The 20,514-nt window shown below is 45.4% G+C and overlaps 1 protein-coding gene across 4 annotated transcripts in view; it reads left to right on the forward strand.

Annotated features, from left to right (window-relative positions):
- The window catches only part of LOC146860386 (transient receptor potential cation channel subfamily M member 7-like), a 1,286,036-nt gene that overhangs the window by 367,529 nt on the left and 897,993 nt on the right, over positions 1 to 20,514 (forward strand). For 3 of the 4 annotated variants that reach the window (XM_085644245.1, XM_085644247.1, XM_085644246.1), the window contains 2 exons: positions 19,920 to 20,044; positions 20,135 to 20,306. In XM_085644245.1, the coding sequence (XP_085500371.1) occupies positions 19,920 to 20,044; positions 20,135 to 20,306 (297 nt within the window). Of the gene's footprint in view, positions 1 to 19,919; positions 20,045 to 20,134; positions 20,307 to 20,514 lie in introns of those variants that run through there. The other variant, XM_085644248.1, reaches the window with a different exon arrangement.

Here is a 20,514-nt window from a genome sequence, read left to right on the forward strand (position 1 = left end):
TACTCTCACTACTACCATTATTACCTCCTGCAGTGTCACCATCACTAATACCACCAGCATCGTCTGCCCCACTACTGCTTCCACCATCACCACAACTACCACCATCGCAACCACAAATATCCTTATCCTTCCACTATAACCCCACTGTTGCCAACCTCACCACTACTATAACCACCACCACGACTACCTACACCACTATTACTACCAAAATCATCAAGACCCCATAATCATTGCTACTGCCAGCCGTAACAGCACCACCACTCCAAGCATTCCACCCATCACATTTTGTATGCTTTAGTGTGTTGCCTTAAGTGGGGTGGGTATGCCCAGACGTGGGTCCCATGCATACTGTCACTGGAACCTAGCTATACATGGATGATGAGCCCTAATTAGGGCCAAACTGGTCGTGGGTAGCTTGTGTTCTGGTTCAGCGATTCCATAACCGGTTGGTGGTGGTTGAAACTACTTGTTTTTACCAGCTATGATCTTTTGTAAGCAAGGCCAGACAGTCTTGACACTTTGTTTGAAGTGCCTGGACCATCACAGTCCTGTCACAAGGTACAGAAGTTAATTGCTTTAGTCCTTGGCCATTTGGGCACCATCTGAGTGTTACAAAGGTAATAGGCAATCGTTTCATCCCTGATTTGTTTTTTAATTATTTGCCGAACATTTGAATGTGTAATATTTGTTTTGTGATTGTGTAAGTTTAGATACTGGGCACTCTCAAGAGTCTTTGGCTTGGCCAAACAGGACATACTTTCCTCCATGATCGCACTCTGTTGCAAATATATTCACATCAAATTGTCTTTAGTCCGGTATTGCACATGCATTCTCTTTAAAGGAGAATGTGTTGTTTGCCCAAAATAAAGTACAAGGGCAGGTGGCGATTGGTAGCATTATCTCAATCCTCTAGCTATTCACCACTATAGCAAGGTAGTGAACCATGTCTACTCTACTCCTGCTTACTGCAGAAGCCCTAATTTCAGTTCTGAGCCCAATTCAGCAGCAGGATGAATGCATGTGCTCTAATTAGGATTGTACAACAACTGATGAGGCAATAGATGGCTGCGAAGCAACACTCCGCTTGCTTACCACCATGTACCAACATGTCCATGCATAGGAATGCCAGATTTATAAATATGGCCTTTCTGCTCTTGTTGAGATCCCGATGCAAGGAGAGAGTGTGAAGGGAAGGGAGGTGGCAGGTCTTTGGCAGGGGAGAGGTGGAAGACTAAACAATTTTGGGGTAAGGACTAGGGTGTGGGAGGTGATTGATAGTGGAGAGGCTCAAGGAACATTAAGAGCAGAGGAGGGGCTAATAGCACTGGTTGTGCCACCCCAATGAGTAGCCTTGTAAATGTGTCTCAGACCTACCACTGTAGTGTCTGCGCATAGTTTTCAACTCCACTTGCCAGGCCCTAACCTTCCATTTTCTTACATGTAAGGCACCCCTCAGGTAGGCGCAAGGTACCCCCATGGGCAGTGTGCAGAGTATGTTAAAGGTAGGACATGTACTGGTGTGTTTTACATGTCCTGATAGTGAAATACTGTATATTTCGTTTTTCACTATTGAGAGGCTGTCTGTCCTATAGGATTACATGGGAGCTGTACTGTAAAATATTGCAAGTATAACTTTCTATTGGGAAATTAAGTATAGACTCTCTGAACTCAGAATTTATTAACACATCTTTCAGTAAAAGTGTTTTTTAAATTGTGTTTGTAAACTCCCCTCTTGGAAAGTATATATAAGACCGAGGGGTTTTGCCCTAATCCCCCCCCCAGCACATCTGGGCAAAAAGCAAACACCTTTTCTCGGCGTGGACGTTTTGCCCGCACTGTGGAACATGCCCCAGTAGATTCCGCTGTTTCCGGGCATTAAGAAATCTCTTTCAGAGCGGAGGAGACAAGTAATGCGGAGATGCTGCTCTGATTTTTGCTGATTGTTTGCCCCGATGTGACACCCACGACTGTGCGGGAGCGGCACAATCTTAATGAACTATGCGAGAGGCCATCACGGCCAGCTATAATATTTCCAAGTTTCACTGAGCTGAGCAAGTCTGAAGTCATGCTTGCTTATCTTCCTTGCACAACACTGTGCTTTTTCTTTCTTTTGTTGCCCAAATCAGTAGGCCGAAACACGTCAACCTGACAAAGAGGAGGAGCCCAAGAAATTATATGTAGTATTGTATAAATACACAAAACACATGGACTAAGTGGAGGTGGAGGTATCCCTCATTTTTGTGTGTAATGGACTATCTCCCCTCGGATTGCCTACATATTTATATTGTTCTGCAACCGGGAATAGACTTGATGGGTAGGAAGGGATTAGGAATGCTTTTAGCTCTTTGAATATCGAGTTTTGATGTTTTATGTGTAATGTCTTTGACTGTGTGAAAATATACATGAAAAATACATATAAAATTGGTTTGAAAATATGTGGAAAGTTTGGTGAGTGGTTGAATTATTTAAGGTAATTACCTGGGGACTAGGCGCCCAAGTGGAGGGACTAATATAATTTTTTCCTACCTTAGATTTTTCTTGATTGATCCCCACACATCATCTGGTGTTTTTACCACTTTTAGAAAGTAGGCATTTTCCTGTTCGACCATTCTGTGTGCCTCTGCCGGTTTGTGTATTCACTGTCTGGTTTTGGAGTGCCAGGAGCTGGGGATGTGCATTCATTCTAGACAGTCACAAGGGGGTTGAGGTGTGTTCTGCCTTTCCTGGGTGACTCATAGCTGGGCTGAAAAGACCTGCTCTGCATTTTAAAGTAGAAGGAGAGCTTTTACTAGCACCTGAAAAGACTGTGTCTCCTTTGCACAATGCTTTCTCCACCTCCTGTAGAGAAGCTGGACCAGAGAGGACAGAACTAGTTAGGACTGGGCTCAGAGACCCTTGCCACATAGAGAACTAAGAGAAAATGGGTTATAAGTATTGGACCTTAAACCCCAAAGAGATCTCTTCCGGACTCAAAAGGAACCTGTCAAGGGGAAGAGCAGGAAAGCTGTAAGGAGGAGTACTGCACCTTTGCTGTGTGTGCTTTGTCATCTCCTTGGCAGATGCAGCAACTGCAGGCCAACCCACCAAAGACTGGAACTTTGCTATGAACCTGCTTGAAGAAGAATCTCTTAAGGCTTGTGTATGCTTGCCTCCTGTTCTGAAGTCTCAGGGACACAAACACTTCACCTGCACCCACTGACCAGCACCTAGATTCCTCTGTTTACTCCTGTATTCAAGTGCCAATCCAGTTCCTGGGCCCTGAGAATTGTAGCTGGTGCTGCAAAGCAAGAAGAAAAACTCCGACGTGTCAGCAACGCCACCAGTGACTCCGCAACCTGCATCGGGGGCACCGCTTGTGAAGTGGACGACGCACCGCCCCGCCTGCACCGCAGCTCCGACACCCTTTGACGCTGGCAGTTATCAGCTGTCCCAACACCAGCACTCGCACCAACGCCATCACTGTCGGCATCACATTACTCTAATTAGAAGGAAGAGTCCCTACTTGGACAAAGGTGCATACCTCTGCCAATTAGACACCCCTCCTTTCCAACATAAGACTATTGTGTTAAAGTCCACAAAAGTATAACAGGGATTACACAGAGTTTGGTGTGGTGGTAAATCTGTAGTGCTCCAACCCAGTCAAACTCTTAGTTCGGGTCCCTATTTAGAGGTGAGGTAACCATTGGGTTTCTGCTGACGGAACCTCAGCTGGTGCTGCCACCCCATCCACTGGGGTCCTAGTAAAGGTTGCTTGCGCTATATATGGCGGGGTGTGTCACTAGATTTCCCTTCCTGGAAACTGCTTACAAAGCATGGCGATGTGGAGCATGGAAATCGTTCAATGGCCCACTTGTGTAGGGAGAATATAATAGGATGAGCGGTCCTCCAACAGAGGAGCTAAGACAGTAGGCTCCACTGGTGGGCCACCGACCAGGTTCTAAATGAGCCTGCAAATCTGGAACAAAAGTTCCAATCAAGCACATAGTTGCTTCAGGAACTCTCTACCGTTATAGCACTGATCTATAAATGAGGCCACAAAGACTTTGAAGGAGTCCTTTGAAAAGGAAATGTAAAGCTTCTGCATGTAGATGACAAAGCAATATGGTCAAGAATAAAATTTCATTTCCGTCATTGCCCCTCCGCATGACCTTGAGAGCTAAGCATACCAAAATGCCATTGGTTTGTCATGGAAGGTTAAATCAATGCAAATTAATAGCTTTTTTGTTTTTCTTGATTCAGCTGAGCTTGTTCATGAAATCTTGCTGCTACTTTTGACATGCATTCTGCACCTTGCTCTAAGTAGTCACCGAAGTAGTGGTCTGCTCCAACACATCCCTTAAAGATGAAATTCAAACTAGGCGCTTGCCTTAGGTGTGAACATTAGGCCTGGTGCCTATTTCCTGCTGATAAAAGTTGTTGTTTCTCTTTTATTCCACACTGCACTATGTATGTACCATCCCAGGGCCGGCGGTAGGGGTAGGTTCAGAAGTATATGCGTTTACCGACGCTGGACCCACATTGGTGTCCATCATACCCGCCGGTCACTGCTGCAAGATTGCCTTGATAGCAGTTTAGATTACCTTATTGCACCTGCTAGGTATGTAGATTAGTCACTTACCTTTTGTTGTAGATAGTCCTTATTATTGATCCTGAGGAAGTGCCCTGACCAATTTTTTGGCTACCAAGGCACGAAACATGTCGATCTTCTTGAGAGTAGGGTAAGCATAACTAGCTACATAATCACTAGTGCCTATACCCACCTCAATTTTCATTGTTTTTAATTAGGCTGTTTTCCACTTTAATAAAATTCACGTGTGGACTAACAGTACCTATTTTATACATTCATTTACATCTTCACATTCTAGGGCCCCTTACCCCCACGGCACCCTTCGGCAGGAGCAAAAGATCCCCGCCAAAGAGCCCCAATATTGGGAGCCCGTCAGGAATTGCAGCGCCGACCTGACGAGGGGCAGGCTCACATGATGAAGCATGACACCTAGCTTGCTGGGTGTGTGAGAGCCCTAGTTCCAAAAAGGGTTTTTCCCCCCCTTTACTTTCTTGACCTGTACTACTCATGACCAGGCCTTATTCTCCGTGACACGTGACAGTACATCCCTTTGTTTCCTTGTTCCCCCCCCATCTTTCACTTTCTCGACTAGAGGAACTGTGTACCTTTTTGCATCAGCATTCCACCTGAACCCTTATATTACTCCTCAACAACCAGTTCCATCTTGGACTACACCTTTGTAAATCTTGCACTTTTTGAATACATCGGTGGGTTCAGAATGGGGGATAAAGGAGACAGTGACCATCGCCCACAAGAATTCCACATAACCTGCATAGCCTCAAAAACAATCACGCTAGAAGCAACCCAGGAGATTATTCATACCTCTAATCTACGGAGGATTAATTGCACAACAATAAATATAGCTAGTAAAGCTGACGCTGCAATTCAACTTTTCAATAAACTAGCTGAAAGCCCAAGAAATCAAATAGAAACCTGGGAAAAATTCACCGACTCATTCATAAGTCAATCAGCAAAAAACAACAACAACATCCGGGAGCTACAGTTAACACGAAATAAGAACAACATCTCGAATAAAACCCGAGTAGAGATAAAGTCTCTTAAAAAAACAATTAATGCAGCCCTGCGCAACTTAAGATATTCACCGTGGAACACTTTTCTTCGAACAAACTTAAAAGAGCAAAGAGCAAAATTGAAGAAACTCAAATGTCATATCAAAAGAGACTCTGAGAATGACCACTGGGCAAAATTACTATGCGACATAAAACGAACAACAGTAGTCGCTTCTGGAAAACAGTCAACGGAATCATCCGTCCATATCACACCGGAATTGGGTCAAATATAACAGAATCAACATGGATAAACTACCTGTCAAGCTATTTTAACAACCTCACTGAAACATCTGACAATAATCAAACAAGCCTTTTCATGCCGCAAGTACATATTAGCCAGACCTCAACCTATCTGAGCAACCAAGATCTTGGAGACAACGAAAACAGCCATCTAGGTGCCGCCAGCCATCACCCCCTGGAAATAATAAGGAAACAAATTGGAAAAGGAAGGAGAGAAGGAGCACCAGGCCCGAATGGCATTCCTCCGGCACTCTACAAAGCTAAGCCTGATGCCTGGGTGGACATTTTTTATTCTTTATTCACGGACATCAGGTGGATGGAAATAATACCAGAACTTTGGAAAGGGTCAATCATAGCACCAATCCATAAAAAAGGGGACAAGGCTGATCCCAACATCTATCGCCTAATAGCTTTGATTAATAATGAGGCAAAATACTTTTCAGGTACAATACTTGAAGAATTAACAAACTGGGCAGAGGCTAGTCTTACTATACCGTGGAATCAGACTGGGTTTCTCAAATCAACAAGTACCACCACCAACATCCTTACAATATCTTTAATAATCGACGCAGCTAAAATCTCAAAGCAACCATTACATCAGTGCTACTTCGACTTTAGTGCTGCATTCGACAGCGTGGATAGAGGCAGACTGTGGAGGAAATTGGATCAATGGGGTGCACCAGCACCTACGGTAAATATGCTGAAGCTTTTACACACTAATACCTGGGTGCAGGTGAAACTAGGCGATGGTAGTCACATCTCCAAGAAAATTTACACCTCAAAAGGCTTGAAGCAAGGTTGTATGCTTGCACCAACCCTGTTTAATCTATATCTAGCTGATCTGCCAAAAGTACTTAATGCCTGTAACTCTCATTCCCCGCGGTTAGGTGGGATTACACTGTCCAACATAATGTACGCAGACGATGTAGTCCTGCTAAGCCACACATATGTCGGACTACAGAACCTCCTGACGGCAATGCAGAACTACGCCGAAGATAACAATCTAAGGATAAACCCGCAAAAAACACGGACAATGACAATCCAAAAAACAAAAAAATACGCCAGAGAAATTGGTTCCTCAGTAATAGAAAAATTGATGCGGCAGATGAGTATAGGTACTTAGGAGTAATAATAGACAAAGGAGGCTTGTTTAAATCTCAGATGAAGGAGGAAAGAAGAAAGGGCACGTTAATGGCCATAACTCTGAAAAATCTTGCGCACAAACTCACGGGGCTGCTCCTGACCCCCTTACTAAGGGTAGCCCAGGCGAAACTTCTTCCCACAATTGCACACGGTAGTGAAGCACTGCGGTGCAGAGATGCTAAGCAATTAGACAACCTTCAGGTTAAAGCTTACAAACAAATGTTTTGTCTTCCGAACTACATCTCTCCAGCCCAGGTTAGGTTGGAGTTCGGGCTCCTGCGACATGATCTTGCCAGACAAGGTGCATATATCATTTGTTGGTTTAAGATCAAAAGCTCTCGATCCCACATGCTTAACAGTCTGCTGTGGCAAGAACTGCAACTCAGAGAAACCTCCCAAGCCAGAGCTTACCTTCAATCAGCCTTAGAATACACTAAATTACAAGAACTCTGGGAAACCCAAATTGGATATTACGCTTTTAAAAAACTAGCCTGGAAGGTCATTAAGCAAGCGTCACTGATTGAAGACAAGGCAACCTTTTCTAATAGAGCCCATGCCTGGATGACTCTGAATACATATAAGTCCCTGACCCCACAAACCTACTTTAATCAGGGGTACTCTAAAGCAGCAAAAATGAGCTTTATGAGGTTCAGACTGGGAGTTCTGCCTTGTGCCCAACATCTTCCGCCATGGCAGTGGTGGATAGGTCAAGACTCCTGTAGCCTGTGCAAAGCTAAGCAAGGTGACATTTTACATTTAATCTGCCTATGCAAAAATATGGCTCAAGACCGGCAGAAACTCCTAAAAAACCTATTTAACATAATGGGTATTCGATCAAGGAGACAAGCGGTACTAGCATGTTTTAACCCAGAAAACATTCAGTTAAATTGCCGCCTGGCAAAATTTTAAACGCGTGCTGAACAAAAATGGCAAAAAAACTTGGTAACTGACCAAAAAATCATCAACGTTTCTCCTAACTCCGAATGAGATACGGATTCGTCTCAGTTAGACCTTAAGGACTTATCCTCAGTTACAAGAAAGTCCCTTTGAACGAACAATGAACTTGCCTGCTCACTCCGCTGCTGTTGTACACAATTGCTCCTTTTAATGTAAATTCTTTGTACATAATTTATATTACCTATAATCAAATTGCAAGTGTGTATGTTTTAACATTAAGTTACTAGCACAACGGCACTTCAGAACTAATTCCAGGTAACAGCCTAAATTTACTGACACACTGGCTATTTGTACAAAAAAACAGCTCAAAACTTAATGAAAAAAGTACCTGTTTTATAATACTTTTCAACTGATTTTATAGGTATCATGCACTGTTAACAAATGTTATATTGTTACGGTTTTTATTAACTAAACAATAAATGTATTATTCTTATTCTTATTCTTATTGATCACAGGGGCTAAGAAAATAAACTTTTAGAGGATTTAATTATACCATTACAATGTGCAGGACCTCTGCTTCTGGTCGTGTAACTCATTTTTGAACTTGTAAAATCCCAAAAGATTTGTGATCAATCAATCAGGGTTGGTAAATTGCATATACTCACCCATGAGGGTCTCAAGGCGCTGGCGAGAGAGGGAGGGGCGGCTCTGTTGAGTGCTGGGGTCACCTGAAGAGCTAGGTCTTGAGGTCCTTCTTGAACTCGGGCAATATGGGAGATTGCTGGAGGTGCATGGGGAGGGTGTTTCAAGCTTTGGCTGCAAGGTAGGAGAAAGACTTTCCTCCCGCTCTGGTCTTGTTGGTACAAGGGATGGTGGCTAGAGAGATCTGGGCTGATCAGAGGTGTCTTTTGGCTGCGTGGAAGGAGAGGTGGCTGTTCAGGTATGCAGATCCTGTGTTGTGAAGGGCATTGTATGCGTGGGTGAGGAGTTTGAAGGTTATTCTTCTTTTGACTAGAAGCCACTGGAGATAGTGGAGGTGTTTGGTGATGTGACTGCAACGGGGGATGTCGAGGATCTGTCTGGCTGTGGTGTTTTGGACAGTCTGGAGTTTGCGAAGGAGTTTCTTATTGATTCCGTAGTCCAGTCTGCTGCTGATGAGCATGTGCGTGACATTTATTCTGGATTCAGTTGCGATCCATCTAAAAGTCTTTTGGAGCATGTGGAGGGTATTGAAGCAGCTCGAGGATACAGCGTTGATCTGGCGGTTCATTGTGAGCGACAAGTCTAGTATGATGCCGAGGTTTTGTGCGTGGTCAGTCGGGGTGGGGGATTTGAGGACGGAGGGCCACCAGGAGTCGTTCCATGTAGAGGGGGTGGAGCCAAAGATGAGGACTTCTGTCTTTTCTGAGTTGGGTTTCAGGCAGCTGTTCTTCATCCAGGTGGCGACGGTTTTCATCCCTTCTTGAAAGTTTTGTTAGGTGATGCTGGGCTTGGTGAGGGAGAGGATCAGCTGGGTGTCGTCAGCGTAAGAGACGATGTTGAGCCTGTGGTTCCTGAGGATGGTTGCTAGGGGGGCCATGTAGATGTTGAAGAGGGTGGGGCTGAGGGAGGAGCCCTGGGGTACTCCACAGTTGGTGTTTGTCAGTTCCGTGAGGTGAGGGGGAAGTCTGACCCACTGGGTCCTGGGGGTGAGGAAGGAGCGTATCCAGTCGAGGGCCTTTGCTGCGGATGCCGGCATTGTGGAGTCTGATGGCTAGGGTGCTGTGGGAGATGGTGTTGAAAACAGCCGAGAGGTCCAGGAGGATGAGAGCTGCCGCTTCGCCTTGTTGAGAAGGAAGCAGATGCCATCGGTGGCGACGAGTGGGACAGTCTCTGTGCTGTGGTTGGTTCGGAATCCTGATTGGGAGATGTCCAGGATGTTGTTGGCTTCGATGAAGTTTGCTAACTGGGTGTTGGCGGTCTTTTCAATTACCTTGGCTGCGAAGGGAAGGAGGGCGATGGGCCTGAATTTCTAGAGGTCTGCTGGGTCAGCAGTGGGTTTCTTCAAGAGGGAGTTGACTTTGGTGTGTTTCCAGTCGACAGTGAAGGTGGCGGTCTCGAAGGAGCAGTTGAACGTTCGACCTAGTTCGGGTGCGATGGCAGAGGCGGCTCTGTGAAAGATGTGTTGTGGGATGAGGTCTGATGGTGCCCCGGATTGGATGCTTTTCATGGTCTTCAAGGTGTTTTCTGTCGTGAGCAGGATCCATTTGGGCAGGGTCTGTTGGGTGGCGTCGCAGGAGGGGAGAGCTGGAGCAGTGAGGTGGTCTTGGATGACGAAGTTGTCGTAGATCTTAATCTTGTGGGGAAAGAGGGTGTTGCAGAGAGCTTGGGAGGGTGGAACGTCTGTTTAACTGCAGGGTTTTGCGAATTCCTTGATGATGGAGAAGAGCTCTTTGGTGTTGTGTGCCCTATTGAGGATTCTGTCTTGGAGGGATTTCTTCCTTGTGGATTTGATGGGTTGGTGGTGTGGGGAGGTGGCTACTTTGTAGGTGGTGTGTGTTTCCGGGGTTTTGTTGTTCCTCCATGTCTTTTCGAGACATCTACAAGGAGTGTCTGGATTCTTGGAGTGCAGGGGTGACCCAGCTTGCTTTCTTGATGTGTCTTCCGGTGGCTTTCTTGAGGGGGGCAAGTGTGTCGGCGCAGTTCATGATCCAGCGGTGGAGGTTGCATGCTGCGGTGTTTGCCTCAGATGTAGTCGGTGGTGCGGTGCTGACGAGGGTGGAGGTGAGCTGGTCTTCATGACTTTGTTTCAGCTTTTATGGGGGAGGCGGTGGGCGCGCTTGTGTACGGTGGTTCTTTTTAAGTAGAAGTGGTGCAGTGGTGATCTGTCCAGAGGAGTTCCGTAGTGTGGCAGTAGGAGCCGCTGTTTCGTCCGTCTGTAATGGCGCTGGCGATGTCTGGTGTAGAGTTGGTGTTGGTCCAGGTTTCCGTGAGGAAGGCGACGTCGGGCGAGTAGGTCATGACGAGTTCCCAGATTTCTATTTAGTGCTTGTGTAGGGAACGTATGTTGAGGGGGATGCCTGTTTTTGTTTCTCTGATAAGAAGGTACTGTCAACTAACACTTTGAAGTCCTTCCAAAGGTGATGGGGGAAATATGTCATCAGAATCCATTAGTTGGTTGTAAATAAAACACTATACAATTTAATTTTCTGCCACAGTCCATTTCTTAATTTGGTTAACATGATAAACTTGGATTTATGGTTTATGATCTGGTTGTTCTACTGTATAAGAAACCTTCCCAATTGTCTTAATTACCCCAAAAAGGCCATGCCAATAAGCTAAGAGTTTGTGTTCTGGTAGAACCTGTTAACCATTTGGAAACTCTCTTAGCCTGGTTCCTTTATTTTAATACATACATTGTTTGCGTTGAGCTTTTGCAGATTTTTATTAGCAACTTTCTTGACTTTCTGCATGCAAGATTTTAGTTTTAGTATATGATCCCTTAAAGTATATCCCTGTGACTGCTCCTCCCTTTGTTCACAAAGCACATATAATAAGGTCTGATGTTGTCTATCAATCATGATATAAAAAGGAATAAACCCTGTCAAAGACTGTGGTGCAACTGGGACCAGTCATAATGCTTCTATCAAAATGTTAGAAATGGGGTCTCTAGTTGGTAGTGGTTTGCACCCTGTCCAAGTAAGGACTGTCTTTCTAGTCAAGTTAAGGAGTCATACAGGTAAGATAACCCCTGGTCACCCCCTTGGTAGCTTGGCATGGGCAGTCATGGTTATCCCAGAGACAATGTGTAAATCATTTGTACATACACACAGAGGAATACAATAAAAGCAAAATGAGCCCACACCAGTTTAGAAAATTGGTAAAGTTAAGTTCATAGAAATCCTTTGGTTTGTGCATCACTTTTGGCACAAAGTAACTTGGATGCATTAAAATTCAAAGACGTTGTGAGGGGCAGGGCAGGGGAGGTGAGGTGCAGGAAAAGGAGAGTGATGCGTCGGTTCCTTACTCCCAGGGGAGGTGATGCATCGGTTCCTTACTGTCAGGGGAGGTGATGCGTCGATCTATGGACATGCGGCCTCGGTTCCTTACTAATGGGCAACATAAAAAAAATGGCGGACAGGGACGATGCGTCAAAAATCCAGACGTGCTATGTCAATGCCACAGCGATGAAGCAGGTGCTGTGTTGGAGTTAGAGCGATACGTCACAGAAATTGGTGATGCGGGTGCAAAACACACGCTGTGGCGAATCTTCTGATGCACTGTGACAAAAAGCTGGGGTCTGCGGTGAAAGCAGTGTGTGGTGCGCCGATCAAAAACCAAGCTCCTGGGTTGGCAGCAGTGATACATCGAAATTTGCAGCGATGCGGCAATAAAACCTGATGCTGTGAGTCAATCCGTGGATTTTCTCCTTCAATTCACCAGATTCTACTTCCTAAGGCCCAGGAACTGGATTTGTCACCACTAGGCAAGTCGGGACTCTCATGAGAAGAGCCCAGACACTGGTAGGTGAAGTCTTTGATGGCCCTGAGACTTCTTAACAGGTGACAAACAACCACAAGCCCATGGAGAACCTTAGAAGCAGGATACAGAAAGCAAAGTCCAGTGTTTTCACTCCAAGGACAGAAGCAGCAAGCAGCAGACCAGCCCAACAAAGCAACAGGCAAAGCAGCAGTCCCTCCTCAGCATCCAGGTCTTCTTCCTGGCAGACTATCCTTTAGTCCAGATGTGTTCTGCTTCTGGGGTGTCAGAGGTCCAATACTTATACCCCTTTCTGCCTTTGAGGTAGGCAAACTTCAAAGGAAAGTCTTTGTCGTGCACACAACCCTGTCTTTGCCTGACCTGGCTCCAGTCACACTACAGGGGGGTGGAGACAGCTTTGTGTAAGGAGCGGCACAGCCCTATTTAGGTGTCAGTGACAACTCCTCTCACCACTCTAGCTCAGGAAGGTCCATCAGCCTAATGATGGGCCATCAGGATTTGCAAAGCACACCTCTGCTCCCTTTGTGTGACTGTCTAGAGTGCATGCACAAACAACTCAACTGTCATTCTAACCCAGACGTAGATTCTACAGACAGGCAGGTTTACAGAATGATAAAGCAAGAAAATGCCCACTTTCTAAAAGTTGCATTTCCAAAAACGCAATCTAAAAACTAACTTCCCTAAAAGATGTATTTTTAAATTATGAGTTCAGGGACCCCAAACTCCAAATTCCTATCAGTTCCCATTTGGAAGTTACACTTGTGAGATGTTACAAGGCAGATTAAATGGTAACCTATGGGAGAGGTAGGCCTTGCAATAGTGAAAAACTAAATTAGCAGTATTTCACTATTAGGACATGTAGAACACCACAGCACATGTCCTACTTTTTAAATACATTGCACCCTGCCCACAGGGCTACCTTGGGCCTATCATAGAGGTGCCTTACATGTAGAAAAAATGGAAGACTTTGGCCTGGCTAGTGGTTGCACTTGCCAGGTCGACATGGCAGTTCAAAGCTGCACACACATACTGCAGTGGCAGGTCCGAGATATGTTTGCAGGGCTACCCTTGTGGGTGGCACAATCAGTTCTGCAGGCTGACTAGTAGGACACACCTGGTGCACTTTACTTGGAACTTAATAGTAAATCAAATATGCCAATCATGGATAAACCAGTCACCAATATAATTTACACATGGAGCACTTGCATTATAGCACTAGTCAGCAGTGGTAAAGTGCCCAGAATCCTAAAACCAGCAAAAACTAAATCCAGCACACAGTCTAAAGAAAACCAGGAGGTCAGAAGCAATAAGACCGGGGAAAAACACGCCAAAGATGTCGGGCCGAACACACATGACCCCCCCTCCACCCCCAGCCGAAAGTGGGGAGAACTAACCTCATGGGAGTTCTCTTCACTAAGGAGGAAGAGCCTGGACAGACCACAGCATTAGTGTGTTCTGTGCCAGGGTGGTGTTCCACCGTGAAGTTCATTCCCGATAGGGAGATTGACCACCTGCACAGTTTTGGGATCTCACCCCTTATCTGCATCAACCATCTGAGGGGCCGGTGATCTGCCTGAACCCAGAAGGGAGTCCCAAACAAGTAGGGTCGCAGCATCTTCCGCGTCCAAACCACACCAAATGATTCCCTTTAAATTACACTCCATCTCTGTTCCTGGGGAAATAACATCTTACTAATGAAGGCTCTGGGTTGATCTAGGCCTGCTCCATTCAGCTGTGAAGCGTTACAACAAACAAATGATGGACGTAATGCTGACAATGCAGACATTCTCCCCCAGTCAAGAGATCTGGGTTAAATCCATCGTTCTTTTGCCCACTATGCCACCCCAGTTTAGACATGGCCATATGCAAATCAGTCTTGACCCTGTGCCTCATGGGAACAGTCCAGCCCGAACTGCCAAGCCATGTCTTCCCTGGACCGGAATCAAGCATCCTAGGACCAGTTTCTGGCTATCAGCCGTCATCAGTCAGGATAGCTTGACTCCAGTGGCGTAGTGAGCACGGGTCCCACGTCTGGGAATACCCATCCCACTTAGGGCGAAAAGCGTTACAACAAACAAATGATGGACGGAATGCTGACAATGCAGACATTCTCCCCCAGTCAAGAGATCTGGGTTAAATCCATCGTTCTTTTGCCCACTACACCACCCCAGTTTAGACATGGCCATATGCAAATCAGTCTTGACCCTGTGCCTCATGGGAACAGTCCAGCCCAAACTGCCAAGCCATGTCTTCCCTGGACCGGAATCAAGCATCCTAGGACCGGTTTCTGGCTATCAGCCGTCATCAGCCAGGATAGCTTGACTCCAGTGGCGTAGTGAGCACGGGTCCCACGTCTGGGAATACCCATCCCACTTAGGGCGAAAAGCGTTACAACAAACAAATGATGGACGGAATGCTGACAATGCAGACATTCTCCCCCAGTCAAGAGATCTGGGTTAAATCCATTGTTCTTTTGCCCACTACACCACCCCAGTTTAGACATGGGGTGAATGTATGACATTGTTCTGCATTCTGTCCATCAACTGTTGTTTTGCATTTGTCACCCCGAGTGGGACGGGTATGCTCAGACGTGAGTCCCGTGCTCTCCATGCCACTGGAATCAAGCTATCCTGGCTGAAGAGGGGTGAAACCCCGAAACCGGTCCTAGGATGCTTGGTTCCAGTCCAGGGAGGACCTAGCTTGGCAGTTCGGGCTGGACTGTTCCCATGAGGCACAGGGTCAAGACTGATTTGCGTATGGCTGGGTTCAAACTGGAATGGCATGGTGAGCAAAAAAACGATGGATTTAGGCCCAGATCTCTGTACTGGGGTGAATGTATGACATTGTTCTGCATTCTGTCCATCAACTGTTGTTTTGCATTTGTCACCCCGAGTGGGACGGGTATGCTCAGACGTGAGTCCCGTGCTCTCCATGCCACTGGAATCAAGCTATCCTGGCTGAAGAGGGGTGAAACCCCGAAACCGGTCCTAGGATGCTTGGTTCCAGTCCAGGGAGGACCTAGCTTGGCAGTTCGGGCTGGACTGTTCCCATGAGGCACAGGGTCAAGACTGATTTGCATATGGCTGGGTTCAAACTGGAATGGCATGGTGAGCAAAAAAACGATGGATTTAGGCCCAGATCTCTGTACTGGGGTGAATGTATGACATTGTTCTGCATTCTGTCCATCAACTGTTGGTTTGCATTTGTCACCCCGAGTGGGACGGGTATGCTCAGACGTGAGTCCCGTGCTCTCCATGCTACTGGAATCAAGCTATCCTGGCTGAAGAGGGGTGAAACCCCGAAACCGGTCCTAGGATGCTTGGTTCCAGTCCAGGGAGGACCTAGCTTGGCAGTTCGGGCTGGACTGTTCCCATGAGGCACAGGGTCAAGACTGATTTGCATATGGCTGGGTTCAAACTGGAATGGCATGGTGAGCAAAAAAACGATGGATTTAGGCCCAGATCTCTGTACTGGGGTGAATGTATGACATTGTTCTGCATTCTGTCCATCAACTGTTGTTTTCCATTCAGCTGTGAAAGCACGGCTCCAAAATTATCCTCTGAGGCATCAGTCTGCACCACAAACTCTTTGGAGAAGTCAGGAGCCTTGAGCATGGGCTTCCTTCAGGGTGTCAAAAGTGGTCTGGCATGCGTCAGTCCAGATCCCCTGACGTGGCTGCTTCCTTGAAGTCGGCTTTGTCACAGGGCAACAATGGTGCCATACCCCTTGACACATCTGAGCTAGACAGCAAAAAGAACACATCACATGAAGTCAGAAGCAAAAAGACTGGGGGAAAACACACCAAAGATGCCAGGTCTAACACAAATCCTTTGCTCCTGCAGCTGTAGAAGCATATACTTTGGGATGCGATTACATAGCTTGACTTGGTCATCAAACTGTGGAAGGTATATATATGTTTTAGGGCCCTTGACCCAAAAAGCAGAATACACTTATCGCATCAAATCAGGGATGTCATTGATTTCTTATTGCTCTACAATGTCTTTTCGGATACCAGCTCTGGATATACATGGAATCACTAGAACACACATTTGCATTGGTGATTTGTCTTGGAGACAAAACTGGATTGGATACTTTTGAAGATTGTATTATTTACTTCCTGGGGAGGTTGTCTTGAATAGGTTGCTGTGGGTGTTTAGCCGCTGCACATGAAACTGCTTTATCCCCTCTCCCTTCTCTAAGTGACAGGTGAATTTCTTTCACAATCCACCTATTCTGGTTTTAAGAGACTTGCAGGAACGGACAAATTTAATGCTTCTGAGGACCAGCTGATAATCCTGAAGTAATGTTGCATTTAGTAAAAGACAGCAAAAGAGTACTGACTGAAAGAAGATACTCGACGCATCCAACAATCTCGCTTTAATAGAGAAAAAATAGATTGGGTGTTAATTTGTGAATCTGTGGTTTGTGAAAGCTGTGGCCAAGAAAAGGATGTTGAGAACTTGCACCTTTCTGTGACAATAGAGAATAGCGGCAACAAAACTCTTCTTTTGTTTTGGTCAGTGCCTGTGGTAGTCTGCAAGTTGTAGTGTTATTCAGGAGGTTGACCATACCTATGGAAAAACTATAAAATACATATTGAGTATGAATACGGAAGTGGGCTAGGATAAATACTTGAAGGTGTAAAAGAGGGAGAAAATCTAGACATGAGTGTGTCAGCTGTGGACAGATATGGGATGAGATTGATTCACAGGTTGCCTCACTAAGATGCTGTGCTGCAAATTGAAAGACTTTGATTTCTAAGATTTCTTTATCACCAGTGGCACTGGTGATGTGGTGATAGTGCTTATGCAAACCAAACCTAGGTAGGGAGCAGTTAAACGTGTGCTAGAGTCGAATATGAATCAAGAAGACTTGCCTACAGGGAAGCTAATTTTAAAATATAGACTGACAGGCAGTTGTCTTTTTGGGAGAACCCCAACTTTGGTCCACCTTAAATCCATAGTACAAACGACAGTTTGAGGCACCTAAAGGTACTTGAAGAAGTAAAATGTTTATTCTTTCACTGTACAAATTTGTGTTGTTCGAAGTATATTTCACTGTGGTCTATTAACCTCTTGCGTGCCCCGCCCTTTCCCCGCCCTGTGCCGGGCTTTCTATTAGCGGGCGGGGTTCATGACGAGATGGTCTCGTCATGGGCACAGCGCAACCGCGACCCATGACGAGACCATCTCGTCATGGGCACTGAAGGGGTTAATAGTAACTTGCCACATAATTCTATTGTTTCTTCAGGGCAAAAACAACTTTTACATAGTTGAAGTCTCCCATATAAGAGGTTTAAGAATTCTCTCTGACTTGTTTATTACATTCCTGGCGACAGTTACGCTAGTATTCACTTTTGGACTAACTTGGGCCAAGTTTTGAGTCTCCAATGCAGCAACAGTGCCAAACGGTTGATAGAGACTGTGATAATTATGGAGAATCTTACCAAAGTCTGCACCAAATATCACACAGATGCTTCACCCTTATGGGAGTATCCTGTTGAAAACAGATCTGCATAGATACTTGGGTCTCCTAGACACAGACATCATGCCAAAGAAGGTCAGACAGGCCAGCTTACTTTACAGATCTGGCTCATTCTCCCACTCCTGGCGAAAATCAGAATGGTCCACAACCGCTTGACCACAGTTGGGTTCCTTAGTTGTCCACATTCAAAAATCCATTGGCCCTTGGATGCACCTAGCGTCTTCGTGGGACTTTGCAACAGATGTCAGGTGCACAGACTTTGGGAGTGGGTCTCATAGGGTGCAAGAGTCAATTCCATCACACATCATAGGCATCTGTCTTCATTTAGCTTCAGTAAGCACTCATTTTAGGGAGTTAATTTGTTCTTTAGCCCCTAGGGTCTGATCCAGATGCAGCTGATGTGGGCAGACATTGCCCATTTAGATGTTATGGTGGATGCAGGAGTAGCTAATGGTTACTTTTTTCACCTAAAACAGCTGCCTCCACGTGCTCCAGCATCCTCCAATCTCGCCTATTCCTTTTCACTTGCTCTTTTGTTATAGTTCACTCACACATTCCACCTCACTCTGAACTCATGGGAGAGAGAAACACAAGACTCAGAGGAGCTCCTGTTTCTTCTTCTCCTGGAAGCTGACAACAGTATTGATTCCCGATAGTAAACTAAAGTGTTTCAAATTTTCCAAGGTTCACCTTCCAGGTCCTTGATGATGGATCCTAAGGCAGAGGGCGTGCTGATGAATGACAGATGACTGTATGGATGAGAAATGAAATGCTCCTTTCTTGAAAACACAGGAGAGGACCTACAAGTCATAATGCTCACAGAGCTGAATGAAGCCTTAAAGCCCCCTCCAAAAGAGAAGTGAGACTCCATGAGTTTAGATTGTTTCACCACGCGCGCCGGCTATCCTTTAGAGGGACGTATGGAACGATCAAGAGTGTCAAAACAGACTGGAGATAGAGAATGTGTTGAGGCAGTACCTGTTTTTTTATTTTATTTTCTATTCGAAGTATGAACCCCCCTGCGGAGACTTCGTTTAGCACAATACGTATTCACTTTGGCCACTTGTGGTTCCGAGTTTACACATCTTGTTTTTTGTTTGTTTTTCTATTATTCCTGCAAACGTCTTTGAGGGTTGTGGGATTAAAGAATGGTAGGAGAGAGATGGTGGTCATTAATTCTCAAATTCAGTCTGAGATGAGACCTGTTCATCTGTCCATGTATCTCCTTACACAGTATCTGTAGACAGCAGTTCTACACATATATTGTGGGAGAGGTATACCCGTGCTGGGACTTTTGTAAAGTTTTCTGGCCTCGGGCAGAATCTGATTGGGTTTTCAAATGTAAATGGAATCTTTCCAACTTAATGACACTTTAACCTTGTACCATTCGAATGTAATACAACATTGAGCAATCATATTCCCGTTGTAATGTCCAAGTGAGTGCACTTAATATGCCACATGATGAGCAAAAGGGGCCGGGTGGACTCCCCAGCAAAAGGGCTGTAGATAAATTGATCCATGCCGATGAATTGCATAATATTTATGATGTTTGTAAACATGGGCCATTGGTCAGCTCTTTGCAACTGAACAATGCTCCATTTTACTAGGAGTTTATCCGTCATCATGAAGTCGGGAGGTCGGGAAGTCACTGTACAGAAGTCTACACTAAGTGGGCTATGCCTGAGCCTGCCTGTGTCATGGGTTCGCATACAGGAGGAGAGGCTGTAATATTAATTACCCATAGTAGTTTAACAGAACCATATGGCAGGGCTAGGAGGACTATAGGGCCCCAGGCAACGTATCCTCTATAATGTGAGAGGCCAAGGTCTCCCACCAGTCATTGCAGCCGCATAGTTTTGAAATGGAGATGCTTTTCCCAGGAAGTGGAGTGGAGTCAGAAGGCGCCTTTACACTCTTAGCCAGTATATTTTGTCGAATGTATTTAATGCCTTTGCACCTAAACCATCCCTGAATGTTGCTTGATATTCATTTGGTTCTAAACTTACTCTGCAAATAATGTGCCTTCTGTGTGTGAACAGGTGCTGCAAAACATGTTGGAGATGCCCTCAACGAACACGCTTCCAAACTGTCCCACAAAATCTGTACGATTGGAATAGCTCCCTGGGGAGTTGTAGAAAACCGGGATGATTTAATTGGCAGAAATGTAAGATCAATATTCCTCTATTTTTTCAAAATTCGTCCTTTTTTGCTCCAGTGCCAGAATTTATATCCTGATGGCATGTGTTTTACGCAGGTTGTTGCTCCCTACCAAACTTTGCTGAAACCAATGAGCAAACTGAGCATCCTGAACAATGTCCACTCACATTTCCTTCTGGTTGATGATGGCACAGTGGGGAAATATGGAGCAGAAGTCAACCTACGGCGAAATCTAGAAAAAACAATCAGCCTGCAACAAATACATGCAAGTAAGCCCATCACTGGCTCACGTGTGGCATTCTTAGTTATTGCCTGTCTTGAGATAGTCCTCCATTCTCAATGCATTCTCAATCAAGGATATTAGGATAAAAATGTCTTTTGTTCTAACATTTTGCAACAAATGTTCAAAAAGTGAAATGGGTTGGAGTCTTGGCGAACAGTTGCTTTTAGTAAGAGAGTCAGGCATCATTCACAGTT

This window comes from Triturus cristatus, chromosome 3_1, assembly GCF_964204655.1.
Source record: "Triturus cristatus chromosome 3_1, aTriCri1.1, whole genome shotgun sequence".
NCBI lineage: Eukaryota > Metazoa > Chordata > Amphibia > Caudata > Salamandridae > Triturus > Triturus cristatus.